At 43.6% G+C, this 14,885-nt stretch overlaps 1 protein-coding gene across 6 annotated transcripts in view; it reads left to right on the top strand.

Annotated features, from left to right (window-relative positions):
• LOC110974164 (signal-induced proliferation-associated 1-like protein 1) overlaps positions 1 to 14,885 on the top strand; it is a 79,685-nt gene that overhangs the window by 43,973 nt on the left and 20,827 nt on the right. For 4 of the 6 annotated variants that reach the window (XM_022225586.2, XM_022225584.2, XM_087146915.1 and 1 more), the window contains 11 exons: positions 1,356 to 1,501; positions 3,175 to 3,289; positions 4,160 to 4,297; positions 4,669 to 4,784; positions 5,373 to 5,494; positions 6,119 to 6,718; positions 6,999 to 7,126; positions 8,151 to 8,809; positions 9,462 to 9,654; positions 11,963 to 12,176; positions 12,634 to 12,687. In XM_022225586.2, the coding sequence (XP_022081278.2) occupies positions 1,356 to 1,501; positions 3,175 to 3,289; positions 4,160 to 4,297; positions 4,669 to 4,784; positions 5,373 to 5,494; positions 6,119 to 6,718; positions 6,999 to 7,126; positions 8,151 to 8,809; positions 9,462 to 9,654; positions 11,963 to 12,176; positions 12,634 to 12,687 (2,485 nt within the window). The remainder of the gene's footprint in view (positions 1 to 1,355; positions 1,502 to 3,174; positions 3,290 to 4,159; positions 4,298 to 4,668; positions 4,785 to 5,372; positions 5,495 to 6,118; positions 6,719 to 6,998; positions 7,127 to 8,150; positions 8,810 to 9,461; positions 9,655 to 11,962; positions 12,177 to 12,633; positions 12,688 to 14,885) is intronic. The other 2 variants (XM_022225588.2, XM_022225587.2) reach the window with 1 other exon arrangement.

The raw sequence follows: 14,885 nt of genomic DNA, 5'->3' as shown, positions 1-14,885 counted from the left end.
AGGAACCATTGAAAAACCATAACGCGCAACCCCTCCATTAAAGTTGACATTGGTCATACAGCTAGGTGTTGGTTTTAATCTACTTATGTTGCATGTTCATTATGTTACCCTGTGATGGTAAGCACAGAAACATGTCAGTGTGGCATTCCCTAAATCTCCCACAACCACATCATTTGATTGAGCAATTTGGCACACGTAGTAAGTTGGCGTGATGTTATGGTGGCAGTCCAAGGTCATAGCATGAAACGAAAAGCATAGATATGCAATCACATGTACATGTATATGGTGGTCGAGCACCTTCCATACTTTGAGCTTAGGCATGTTGTGAATGCAGCAGAAATGTTTTTGTCCTCGGCTTGAAGGCGGTTTGTTTTTCTTACATTTTTAGTTATGCCCTGTAATAGTTACCCATGTAATGTACATACATGTATACTGTACATTGTCTCTTGGATGCATTTTGCTGACTCACTTGTGTACGTATCCCAGAAGTCTTTGGTGGATGAAAGGAGTGCATCCCACCCTTAGTTGTCAGCAGATTTGTACACAGACTGTTATGGATTGTAGCAACCATGACACTGTCCTAGTCGGAAACTGTCCTGTTGACTACATGTACTAGAGTGATTGTGCAGTACTGACACTGTAATATCCTTCAAGTGTAACTGCAAGGAATTTTTCTCTGACACAATTTTTTCTACAACTGTGTCCTCTTCTTCAATATATATGGAAACTCTTTTGCCTTTCTAATTGGTTAAATGCATTGAAAAACGCACTTTTTTAAACACTTAATGTTATCCATGCTTTTCTGGACAACTGAGGGCGCTGTTACAGTGATGTCATCCAGGGAAGACACAGTACAGTGCATGGGCATTCCTGTTCAAACTGCAAACCCAGAATATACTTATTGAAAACATTTCTAAGAAAGGGATTGATGCTTGTTTATTGCTATGCACATAACCAACAATGGATCAGTGAACAAGAGAAAATTTAGTCCAGCAAAATCTACAAAAATGCAAGACTGTTTTTATGTAGTAGTAGTAGTACTACAAACCAATGTAACACGCAGACATTTTTCTTGGGTGACACAGTTTTGCTCATGAATATGGAAATTACTCATTAACACAAAACCAATAAAAACCCAAAAGAGTAAAGCACTCTTTGAAATCATGATACAAAAGTTGAACATACCTTTTACTGAGACACAAAGGTGCATTTTGAAGAGTTGTATTAAAACAAATTAATTGCAGCTGCCCTTTATGGGAAAACCAGGAGCCACTCTTGTCATCACCCATGCAGAAATAAAAGCCGCAGTTTTCAATTCATGCTTTTCTCCGTTTTTTTTTACGTACCTGTCTCAGGTCGATGAGTTCAGTCTTTCCGATCCTGTGGAGTGCATCTGTGCCATCTCTCCAGAGCTCTTCACCCTCGTCAGGGAGGCCAGCAAGGAGGTGATCTTCAGCATCCCTTGCAAGGCCATCATAGGGTGGACGGACACTCACCACAAGTAAGACCGCTTGCTTGTCAATGTGACACTGACTTTTTTTACAAGTTTTGTAAACCCTAACCACTGAATGTGGGGATTGAGGACTGAAAAGCTAGAAGAAAACTTGTTCTGAGGGCTTGTGTAGATAAATTTTCACAAGCTTCCTTGTCGAGCCCATTATACATGACACGATATACTTTATGTCTGGGATATTTAAGAACAGAAGCCTGTTCTTGAAAATCAACATTTCCCCAATGCAAAGTACATCGTGTAATACTTTGTGGTACTCGCTGGTACATTTGACTCAGCAGCATCGTATTCAAGTCCATTACAAGTACCTACAAGACCCTGTAAGTCTATCACAAGTCCATCACAAGCCAAATCACAAGCTATGCAAATGAGCTGGGACAAGAACATTCTTTTGTCATTGTTCACCCTGTTACTTACTTATAACTGGCCTTGTGAGGGGACTTGTGAAAGGACTTGTGACTGGACTTCTGAAAGGATTTGTTATGGGCTCGACTCAAACACTGTGACTCAGACCGACCAGCCGACTCTGGCAAGCTGAGTAGTTGAGTGGTTAAGATGTCAGCAGTAGCAAGCAGGAGGTTTTGGGTTTGAGTCCCACCCGAGTAAGTTTGTGAATTTGTTCACAAGCTCTGGGAGAAATATTAAGTATACAGTGTTTATATTTATTTGTCGGTGTAAAAACCGGCAAAACCTGTTCTTAACCCCTTGACGATGGGAATTTCTTCCCGAAAGCCGACTCCAAGAATTCCAGCCTCGCTTGGCCACGAAGGCCACCTGCCAAACCGCAAATTCTCGGTTTGTGGCCCTGCGTGCTCTGCACGCTTTGAATTACACGGTGAAAAGGCTGATTGTTCGGTGGCATGCGGCTCTACTCACCCTTCCACATTCCCGTTGCCTCTTTTCAAAGTGGGGACTATTGTGAAGCTGGCGATTATGATGCAAAATCTGTCTTTCATTTCTGGGCTACGCACAAAGACCAATTACCATATATACAAGAGCCAGGGTCTGCCTTCTTTCACTGTGTTCACTCGAGCGTGGGCCGAGAATAATATCTGAAAAGTGGGCTGCAGATGTCAATTTTTACGGCAGCTATAGCCGCTTCCCGGCGCAAAGGGAATAAAAACTCGTTGTACATTTGCTTACCCATGTGAAGTTTTACATCTTTATAGAGTTGTCTTTTAAATGAAAAAACAGACACTTTGGGAATCAAACTTTTGTACAGGTGGGTTGTTGTTTGTGAGCCTGCTGGGTGACTTTCAGAACTTTTTACTGGGTGTTTGCAGTTTTATATGTGTTTGTGTGTCATGCTGAAGTCCTGCGGGTCAAAGGCAATCCTTTCCAGTCCTTGAGCACTCTTAATCCCCTGGCATTTTGAATCAACTTGATGTCGGATTCTTGATTGACCTTATAATTTGTAACAGTACAAGTCAGCTGGCAATTATATTTTTTTCTGGTCAGGCCTCCATGGATATTCTACCTGAAAAAAATATATATAAAAAAATAAAGTGTCATGAAATTGGAAAGTTTTTCATCTTATGCAAAATTAGATCTTCAAGAGATGCCATGGCGACCTCAGCCGTGCAGAATGTACACTATTCATCATACATGTAGCATGAGCCTTCTTGTGCATGAACTTGACAAGTTAATTTTTTTTGTCACTGTAGTTTGAAGGTTTACTTCAATGAGGGGAACTGTGTACGGATTCGCCTACCTGAGTATGAACTAGATGAGATTCCTGGCATCGTGAAAAGACTCGAGGCTGTCACCTCGGGAGTCAAGGTGGGTCAACACACCTCCAATATTAAACAATGTCCCAATCATACCATTGAGTCACAACTCACTTTCTTGTTATGGGATCCTCATGCTCAGTGAGTGGTCTACTGGCAGGCATGCTGCTGAAACCTTGTTACCAAGTGAAAATTAGAAGTGATGGGTTTTTTGGCCCAAGGTGCTGAAGGTGTGAAAGGGTTAATAAAAAAATTGTGCTAGTTCTTTCACCGAGTATTCCATGAGGTATTTAGAAGCAGCAACTTTTCTTGTGGGACCCTGTTGTTTGGCACTACTCCTTAATTTCTGGGGTTGAGTCAGACAACTTTGAAATTGAATTTCATCAGTCATGTTGTTTGGAGAATCCTTGGAGAGTTAGCAATGAACGTTCCATTTCAAGTGTGGAAGGATACCTCTGGAGAGATGCTTCAGAAAATGAAGTCCTCTGAGCACAAAGAAATCAGCAATTCAGTGGATAGGATGTAGTGGGCAAGATGGGAGTTAGTATCACTGGTGGTGGAAGCCAGAATGATTCCTCCAATCAACAACAATTTCATCTTAACTCTGCGAGCAGTTTTCCAGGAACTTTCCTACGTCCTCCAAAATCCTTCACTGACACCAGCGACACATTCGTTGTACTTTAACTTTTGAAAGGGGATTAAGCCCTGTATAAAGTAAAAGTGGTTGGGTTGCACTTTTAACAATTGTACAAAACCCTTATTATCTCTTGATGGTTTTGAAGGATCAGGGAGGTTTTTCTTTTAAGAAATAATACCTTATGTTTTTTAATGTTTTTAGCACAAGAGCCATGGTACCGGTAATTTCTATTACCTGAACCACAAATGAATTTGTCTTTATGACGAATGTGTTAAACCTATGCAGACTCAGGAGATCACCTTGCTTCGTAACGGTCTTGGCCAGCTTGGATTCCATGTGCACTACCAGGGCATTGTAGTTGAGGTGGATCCCTACGGGTGGGCGTGGCAAGCTGGATTAAGAAAAGGGGCGAGACTTGTGGAGGTGGGTTTGAGATTTGTAGACTTGGGAAGCTGAGAGTGCACATTCGTGCATGTGTATACACGTTTGATGTTGATGACGATTTTGATATCTGGTTATGTCAGATTGTTAGACAAACAAGGCAAAATTCATTTGCACTGATTGGTTGCTTTTCATTAACTGTACTGGATGGCCACTGCAGGTGTTTGTAAAAAAAGCCAACAGATGCAGTTGGAGAAAATTGTTATTTCTTCTTTTGAGTGCCAAATGATTGGTTCGAAGCCTGATTTTGATTATGATAGACTTTGTGAGATTGTGTGAGATCAGTCAGATCACTGTCTGTAGTTTGAAACCACAACGAAGTGGTGATTCTGATTTTGATTGTAATCATGTAGATCTGTGAGATTGCCGTCTGCACTCAAAGCCATGATGAAATGATTGATCTGCTGAGGACGTCACAAACCGTCAAGGTTCTGGTCGTACCACCCCACGAAGACGGAAGCCCAAGGAGGTATACTCCTAAAGAAATCAGTCACTGTCAAACAAAGAGACATTTTATCCCTTGGATTACTTTGCACTTTCTTTCCTAAGTGCTGGTGCTCCCCACATGGTCCTACATAAAATAGGTCTTTACAATTGGTAACATGTTAATTGCTATTTGTCAAGGCTTAAGTGGCAAGTATTCAAATGGACAAAGATATTCTTGTTAATCCCTTCTGATTATCAACCCCTCTCACTCATGAATTGACTTGGCACCCTTTGTGAGTTAGCCACGCCCCTTAGACAGTCGCGCTGAACTTTGTACGCTGAGTTTTGCTTGTCACAGAATTTGCACGCTCCATGTCCATTTTGTATATCATTTAAGTGGACAGTATTTCACGAGTTGACGTGATCCTACCGTGATAGGGCAGTTGACTTGTGACCATATTTGCCATTTGACTTCCTGATGACTAGATCACAATTCAGATCTGTGTTCATAAAACACTCGGTGTACAGCTACGAATGCACACATCACATCAAACCTGTTTTTTTTTCTTTCTCAGGACACTTTTTTCATTTACTGGTGCGAGTAAGTTGCTTTTTTATTTCTGCCTTTCAGGGGAAGTACGCCCATTGACTACGATGCATCTCTCCCTCACACCGGCAAGACGCCGTTCAACCGTAGCTACAGTAGCGGCAAGGCGGGTCACAGCTACCGAGCACCCATCACCATCAACAGAGGTACTCTCAAAATAGTCGGGAATGGAACGTTTCTTTCCTATATGATGAAAGAAAAATCCTAGTCCTTTTTGAAGAATTTTAAAAAAATTGGAGAAAACTTTTAAAAAGGCTTTTTTCATACAAAAGGTGTGTGAAAGATATACTTCAGTGCTTAAGTACTTTAACATTTAATAACAGTTTATTTTGAAAAAGATTTAAGGCTTTAAGCTTTTTCCTTTCATTTTTTTCAAAGGTGCAAAAATGGAAATGTAAAGAGAGATATTTTCCTTTTTGTGGTCTTCAAAATTTTTTTAGGTTCCTACTAATATTTGGAATAATCTTGGTTCTGCTACATGAAACAAGATCACAGTTGAATTCTAACAACATTTGTGAAATATGTCTTTTTCAGCAAGAAGCTCTCTCAGTTAATGGATAAAACCTTGTTACTGAAGCAATGTCAGTCCTTTCTATATTAAAAGGGAAAGGAAAACCTCTTTGTTTGCATATAGGAGATGTTTTAGAGGGACTGCTTTAAACTCTCTACTTATGTAAAATTATATGTAAAAGGATTTTTCTGCATTGCTTGCTGTCACAGTTGCCTCCGTAATTGAATGACTTACAATCAATTTCTTTTTTTTAATACAGATGGTAAGGCTAGTCAAGGTTCTCATACCAGATCAGCGACTACACCTGGCACCACTCTCTCAGCACACGGACGGACGCCCTCTGACCTTTCACGATCCAGCGAAGACCCGGACAGCATCCCCAGCAATGCCGTGCGCAATGCCATTGCCACGCTGGAGCGCCGCATCCACCACCAGCCCGAGTCACGCGTCGGGGGCCAGCACCGGTACCGCGCCACCGTCAACTACTGGAAGGAGGTAAACCAGGCCAACCGGGTGGGCATGGCCCAACGGGAGCCCGGCAGCCTGCCCTCCTCAGGCCACGGCACACTTGACAGCCGGAGCTCGCGAGACGGGAACGAGGCGATGACCACGGCCTTCTCGCGGATGGCCCATGACCGGCGCAGCGCCCGAGAGATCCGGACGCCGCGGATGCATGACATGCCGGAGAGGCTGCGCAGCTCACAGGAGGAGCTTGAGCAGATCTCGGCCCTGGCTGCAGTCCAACAAGCCAGATTAAGAAACTCCCAGGAGGAACTTCACAGGGTGGCAACTGGAGGATCCCACTCACGACAGAGCTCAACTGAAGATAAACTGGATCATCCACATCCAAGAGGCAGAGGTATGTGAGTGCTGTAATACACACAGAGTTGTGCAGAAACTTCAGCAACCTTCCTGCGGCCAGTTCATACGTAAAGCAAACGTGAAAGGGAAGCAAATTTCGATGTTACCAATTATTTGCAATGATATTGGGCCATTCTTTTTCGCTTTACTTAATGCAAGGTAGACTGGCCTTATAAAGAAAACATGGTGAAAGTCTTGTGCTGCTCAAATTTCAGTGTTGCTGGCCACCTAGTTGCATGTCTGTGTGTTTTTAACACCTTTTCATTTTGTCCCGACAGTCTTGTCCGATTCGTCCAAATCGTCATGGCAACATCCGGCCAGACTTCCACAGTCAGCCACTTTCCCAGAAAGCAATCGCGACAGAAGCAATCCTCAATTTGCAACGTCCAACAGTCACTACAGAGGGGTAAGTTCTTGACATCAATACCTTCCAACAGAAAACTTCACCTTAACAGCTAAGGGCTGTGACTGTTTTTCAGTTCTCTAAATTTTGTTACTATACCTCATACATATTCATGACGGATCGCCAAACTCTCAGTGGTGCATTCACAGTCAAGCACCAGCCTCTGTTTTTGCTGTTTGCCGAACCCGCACCCGATCGTTCACGCAAGGAGTGAGTACACATGCGTTTTTAGCTGTCACCCGACTTACCCGGGCGACAGTTAAAAATTGCATGCACAGTAGCAGAAAAGCCAGGAACCGTCACCTTGGTGTACTGTGCACTCACAGTGGTGCCAGCTTAGCAACGGTATGCAGCTCATGAGAAGATGGCAGCAGACGTTGTTTTTATTTTCGGGGTTAGAAAGTAAAATATGTATGAGGTACATGTATAGTAAAACAAATTTATATAACATGGGTTATTTCAGTCGGACAGTTGATGTTAGCTCCCTGACTAACAGCGACTGTCCTACCTCAAACTATGTTATATTTGTATAATGTTGCTTTGTTTCATGGGCAAAATTTTCAGTGGGGATGAACAAAGACCACTTTGTAGTAGTGATGGGTTATTTCAATGAGGTACATGGGGAGGTTACTCCCTTTAAAAAATTTTCAGGCCAGAAAACCTCAAATTCCAGGCTTGAAAATTTTTTCACACTTGAGAAATGTAATGAAGGAATTAGAGAGTTGAATGGGACTTTTGGTTAAATAAGCACATGCTAAAAATTAGATTGGCCTTGCAACCAATTGAAACTTAAAGTGAAAACGGACAACAGGCCAGTGGAAGAAACTACTTTGAATTTGCTGCTCTTTTGGCCTGGAAAGTTTTTGTTGGGGTGTTAGTGTGGAATTGGTCCAGAGGATCCACTTCTGCTGGACTTTGTGGAGGTTTTAGAAGCTAGAAAAACTCTGTTCTGTTTTGGCTCAGTCTGCTAGTTTAAAGGGTTGTAATTTTTTTTACTTGTTTTCCAACTTTGCATTATCCCCGCAAGGCTTCTGTCAAGCACTCACGCAGTGGAGACACCCTGTCGTCGAACAATGGTGATGAAAAGTGGTATGACACCCATGATGACATGAACGGTTACCATGACAGCCGACTGTCCAGGTCACGTGACAACATTGCCGAGCCCAGCTACAGCACAGCAACCACAGCGGGAATATCATCCCACCATGTATTCCCCGGGGAGTACCGCGACTCCGATGCGTACGGCAAGCCCGAGAGGTACAGCCCCACTGAGCACCTGTACCCAGACAGGATGTCGTCGGATGCAGAGCCACAGCTGCAGCAGCAGAGAACCGGGGGTCGCCCAGCGCCAATCTCCAGCAACGTGGTCTTGCCGGCTCCCAGCAACTCCAACCTGAGCGATGTGTCGCTGCACTCCCACTCCACCCATTCCAGTGGTTCCAGCCAGCGAGGTGGTGGGGAATACCGGGGGGCTGAGCTGGGCCCACGAGCCCACACCGGGGCCGGGACCTTTCCCCGCGGCCCCGTAGCCGCTCACAGCCCAGAGCTGAGCCGTCGGACCACTGTGCACGGGAACCCGGTCCAGGGTAGAGCAGATTACGTATCCAGCGGGCACAGGAGGGCAGGTCCCTCTGCGTCCTCTAGCAGCAGTATCAGTGAGACCAGCAGCCCCAGGATCTCACGCAGGTAGGCATTATTAACCCACCCAAAACTGAATGCTGGAGAATGAATCACTAGTTCAAAAAAAGTCATTAGAGTTGTCCAAATTTGAAAAATAGTTCATAGATAATGTTTACTGTCCCCCTTTACTTCAATTAATCATGAAAAATTCTCTTCACTGACAGATGTTTACACCTTAACTGAAGAAACTGTTGGAGAAACATATACATGTTATCTCTGAGCTGCCAGATTTTCTCATACAATGTTTTTCATTTCACAATCAGTTAAAGTGTACTTCTGTGACATCTCTAGATTTAAGGTTTTATACATTTTATAGTAATCTTTTTGGGGTTTGTTCATTTTTGAACTGGTTCCTAAGCCTTTTGCTCATCGGTTCCTGTTTATGCACCGTTGAAGTGATTTGTTTTCTGTCACAAAGTGAGTGTGATGTCACCAAAGCCACTTTTGAGTGAAGGGCCTTTAAACAAATCTTGTACATCATCAGGGACCATAATCTGTCACCCACATAAGGACCATTTTTAGCAGGATGGCAAAGTGAGTGATGCATCAAAACAAAAATCCAAGAGTGCTTTTTCAAGGGCACATTAAATACAAATCCCCCCCCCAAAAAGTGGTTTTAATACTCATTTTATAAGATCTTGTTTAATTTGTTCTCCAGGAGGACAACAGAGGTACGGAGTTCCAACGACTCATTGAACACTCGTCTCCGACAGGGCCAGTCGGGATCCAAGTCCCTCCCAGCGAACAACGAGCTCCAGGAGAACCTGCGCAAGCTCATCGCTCCGGAGTCCCTCAACACGGATGCCCTGTCGCCGTCCGTAACCACATTGTCAGGTGGAGGAGCTCACCAGGTGAATAGCCTTGTCATGTCACCCTCAAAGCAACCACCATCGTTACCTATTTCAGCAACGGCAGCAACATCTCTCGGCAGTCTCGACTCCTGCCTCCCTGTTTCTTCTTCTCCTCCTTCTCCATCCTCCTTTCAGCTACTCCCTCCGCCGCCTCCTAAGCCCATCTTCTCCCACACTGTCCCTGTCATCTTTGGCTCGCTGGTCCCCCTGCCAGGCCGGTCCCTGACTCGATTTCGGAACTCCTTCATGGGTTTCCCAGTCGTCTGGGTAAATATAGACAAATGTTTCATTTTTTTTTTTTGGCTGGGTTTGTGGTGATTAGCGGCTGCTTGTTGGCTGGGGCTACTGACCTATTTGACTGACTTCCAGTGGGCTGGATAGCTCTTTCCCCTCTGCATGCTGATTTAATTCTATTGTTGAGCTCTGCTGGAGCAGTACAGCGTGTTTTACCCTCGTGGTCGGCTCGTTTTGCATTAACTCTGACTTCTTACAAACTCCTAGTGCGAACAAGAAATGATATCTGGCTAGAGCAAAGGCATTCGTTTGGAGTGGACACAATGCCTGCGCGAACAGGTTGGGGGGGGGGAATTTTGCACAGGCTGCGCTGAGCCTGCACAGCCACTGTCTCTTAGAATATGCAGTCATCGCATGCACACCATGAGCTCTGGTCCCCACCAGCCTCCGACCTCTGTGCTCTTTTGGCACTTCTTCATAAAGAAGTTTCATTCTTGCTTGGAGCTCCAAAAATTGTCAACAAATCCTCCACTTTTTATGCACTTAACTTTTTAAATGGCATCAAACACTACCTTAAGTCATTGTAGCCGGTCCTGCGGTATCTTTTGAAATCTCCAGGTGGATTTGGAAGAATCTAATCGGGTTAGGGTTCAGACAGACATGAGCTCATCAGTTGTCAACAAATCCCCTGAGGGACTGAAGAAATATATACAGGATCGCACTTGGAGCTTTATGAATTTAATGAGGCTGAGGTAGCTAAATTTGATGGAAAGATAGTTTCAATTTAGTGGAAAGAAAAGAAATGATGTATTAGTCTTAGATGGCTAACTGCTTATAGAGTAAATACATTATTTATTGGAGCTTGGTGAATTTGATGGAATTAAGATAGTTCTGTTATTGAGATGGGTTTTCAAAGATCATCTAATTAGTTGATAATCCTGTGCTTGCTGGAACTGACCTGCATTTGCTAAAATGCATGAAAACGAGAATTGAATGGCAAACCTACCGAACCTAAACAAGATGTGTGGTAACAGAGTTGATAAACTGACATGGTTCATGGATTTGCTGTAAGCACGCTGACTTTGAATTCTCCGTGAGGGACTGACTCACCTGCAACATGGATGATGTAGCCAAACTGTGGTGAGAGACTAACTGTGGTGAACATGTCTGCTAAGATTTTTTTTTGGAAACAGATTTTCTTCTACTCTACCACCTCGTATTGGCTGTGAGCCATAACAACTATTGGTAAGGCTGTTTTTAAAGGTTGCACATGTTGGTCGCTGCAGAGCAGTGCTGTAGTTTGGTCCATCAAAGTCCATCGCAAGTCGTCCAGTCTCTGCTGTTCTGCTGAACTGTAACAAAAGCATGCCTTTGTTATTGCTCGTCAATACTTGAGAGTGAACTTTTGAAGGGACGTATAATGGACTCAATAAGCCAGTTTGGTATTGCCAACAGACAAGGTCGTTCGGGAACAAATCGTGCGCATGAGGTGGCAACGGCCACGCTGATAGGGCAGACAATCGCGCACACGTGCTCTAGTTCCAGGATGACCTTGGATATGCTTCAGTTTGAGCATGTGCAGTTGGAATACCAAACTGGCTCATTACACCTGTGTCCTCAGAAGGAAGAACCCAGAACATTCATGTACCTGTTGTCAAGTGACATCGGGGATGTGATACTGAAAATGTTCAGTCAGAGTATGGCTTTTGTGCACATAGAGTTGAAAATAGGTCATGCTTATTGAATCATTCACTCATGTGTCTGTTAATCAGAGATACATGAATATTGCTGTGTACAAATGGAATTGACAATTGGTTGTGCATATGTCAAACCATCAACCCACGTAAATGTTCCTTACTAATAGCTGTCACGAACAGAAGTCTTTAAGAGCAACATCTGCAGAGTCCACATGATTCAAAAGTGAAGGCTCAAACTTATGAGAGGATGTTGACATCCCAAGAGAAACCTACCCCGACTGCAAGCATCCTGCATGCTGGAAATCATTATGTTCAGATAAATTAATCATCAAGTTGGCTTGAATCAAGCGTCTTTAAATGACCATCTTCCCTTCCAGGCCGCTCTACCCCGTGAGCATGCTCAGACCAACCGGCTGGGCCTCCTGCATCGCACCTACTCAGACGAGAGCATCGCGGCTGGAGGTGGGCCTTACAACCGTCCAGGCCGCCATGACCAGTACGACATGGACCTCTCCAACGATGTCCTGTTCACAAGTGCCAAGTCTCCACAGCTAGAGAGTACTCCAGTGCCTGATAATCGGCAGTACAAAGGTAATTGAAAAAGTGCACGGTGAAACAGTCTACAAGCTCGCATTACCCTTGCTTGTGATGTGCCTTCCGTAGCCCTTTTCATTTTGGCATAAATTTAGACGTCACCTCCTGGTCATGTACAGACCTAATTGCAGTTGTGTGAACTTATCAACATGATGCTTTGGTTTAATTAACTGTTCGCCTGTGTTGTAGTTGAGACCCTTATTAAAGACTTTTACAAGACCCCACGAGACCATCACCAGACCCCCAGTCTGAATTAAAGTCTCAGTGTATTCAATTGAACTGTCTCTTGCGTCTGGTCTTGTGATGGTCTCAACTGTAGCGCTGATGGTCTGTGCTCAGAAGTGTTAAATTGACACACTTTCATTTGTAACCCTTCCCAGATTAAAATATATTTCCCTCTAGATTTTTACTCAAATTAACAAAGGTCTGCATGCCTTTCCTTGTCTTTGTCAAGTTGTCCGATTTGCCGCAGTGCAACCGATAAGGACTGCTAACAAAACCAAGACAAGTAGGTTTTGACAAGTGTGCGTGTGTGTGCTTTGCCTTGATGCCTTAGAGTGTTCACTTTGACAGTTTGCTCAGAATCTTTGACAAGAAAATGCACTTGTTGTTTGACGTGTGCTAGACAATGCATGCAAAGCGTAGTTGACATCCTGTCATGCAACCAAGAGTGAGTTCACTCAAGAACTGTGGTTAACAGAGTGAGTTCACTCAAGAACTGTGGTTAACAGAGTGAGTTCACTCAAGAACTGTGGTTAACAGAGTGAGTTCACTCAAGAACTGTGGTTAACAGAGTGAGTTCACTCAAGAACTGTGGTTAGCAGAGTGAGTTCACTCAAGAACTGTGGTTAGCAGAGTGAGTTCACTCAAGAACTGTGGTTAACAGAGTGAGTTCACTCAAGAACTGTGGTTAACAGAGTGAGTTCACTCAAGAACTGTGGTTAGCAGTAGTTGTACTTACAAGTGCTTACTCGCTGTAGTTCACACAGGGTTAACTTGTCCGGGCTGATATTTCAAACTGTCTGTTGGAGTGGGTTGCATCACTGGTTGCCAGTAGCTTTGCATATCACAGTGCACAGCTGGGAGCCAGGAGAGTTCAACTTGGCAGCTTCCCAACCTCTACTTTTTCGCAGACTTTGCATTCAGGCATTGAGTTTCACAAAGATGATCTCCTGAGTTGAGAGCTCGTCTTCTCTGCATCAGTTACTAGTACAACGCCGTGTCTGATGTCAGGCAAAAGTGTGGAGTCTGTTCATTTCCTTCAGACATTAAATGATCGCAAATGTTTCTGGAGCTGAAATGAAAGCAGAGCTGGAAGCTATACCAAAATTTGGAAGATAGCCCAGATTTCTGTTGCATTTTCACCCTCCTTTCATGCTGAAGTCACTCTTTGGGTCAGTCGGTGAGCAGCACAAAGATGCACAGCTGTTTCATGTTGTGCACTGCGCTGTCAATCATATGGATTATTATATTACAGACTGTGCTATCCAACAACTGTGTCCCACTGTCTTCATGTGCATAAATTGCACAGTAAACCAACTGCAGTGACGAAGACGGCACAAAAGAGTCTGTGTCATTTTGTGCTGGCAACTGACTGTATACCAGTACACACTGAAGCTGTGCATATCTGTGGTCCTATTGTGTTCCATATGGACAATGTGCAAAAGAGTGACTGTCGGAATTGTTGCATGGTTGTACTGTTAAACCATAGGAGGGTTGATATCAGTATACAGGCACACAGAGTACATCACAAGTTAACCACTGGCTACCGGTACCTAGTGGGGACTTATTCAAACTCATTTCAAATTGTAGAGGGCGCTTCACCAGTCTAGCAAGGGCTGCCTGGCTCTGGACAGTAATAGCATGTAGTGTGTAGGTTTGTAAAATGTAAAGAGCTCTACCCCTTAAAAAATCACATTCCTTGAGTCTGGCACAAATGAAAAATTTCAACGGACGAACCAATCGGTGTTGTAGGATTGTTTATCTTCAGTGCTCACAACAAACAAGTGCTTAAGTTGGAACATTTCCCGTTGCACAGTGACTGAAATTTTGGCAGTGCCATTTGCATAGTACATGATTGGCCTTTATGTATGAACTGACTTTGAAGTAGTTTGGTTTAAATAGTTTTGTCTTTGTACAGACCTGCCAAGTAGTACGATTTAGCCATATTTCCTGCAGGAAATTCTTGAAAATACATTCGTATGTTTTGTCCCCCATTAAATACGGGTTTTGACAATTGTAACACGCCTGAAAAAAAAATTGTAGTTTAATGGTTGCGAGTATGCATTGTGCATACACGTACAGGGTATGCATGCGCTTATACATTGGGCCTTGTGGGATACGGGAACAATGGAAAGTACCCCACAAGGCCAAGTTTTTACCTTTTCACGAAACTGATATTTGGACATAACTCAAAAAGGGGAAATTTTTGACGGGTAAAAATCTGTCGCCAATTGAAGTGTTTTATATAAGGGACATACGGTCGAAATTTCAACCCAGGAAAGTGAATTTGGTTTAAATTGGAGTGATTTGAATTTTTTTGCGTGTAGTGTGGGAGTTTTGTACACGAGAACAAAGGAAATACCCCATAAGTATAGCTGTGTAAGGATATGTGCATGTGTACAAACCTCGTGTGAAAACAGCATCCTTCAACCACCCATCAATATTCATGGTGCATTAGTGGGACTCTTTAAAGCCACTTGTGTG

This window comes from Acanthaster planci, linkage group LG01 (genome assembly GCF_054643075.1).
Source record: "Acanthaster planci isolate LZ-2023a linkage group LG01, COTS_SCS, whole genome shotgun sequence".
Lineage (NCBI taxonomy): Eukaryota > Metazoa > Echinodermata > Asteroidea > Valvatida > Acanthasteridae > Acanthaster > Acanthaster planci.
Note: the sequence above shows the minus strand (reverse complement) of the source record. Positions and strands in the feature narration are given on the sequence as shown.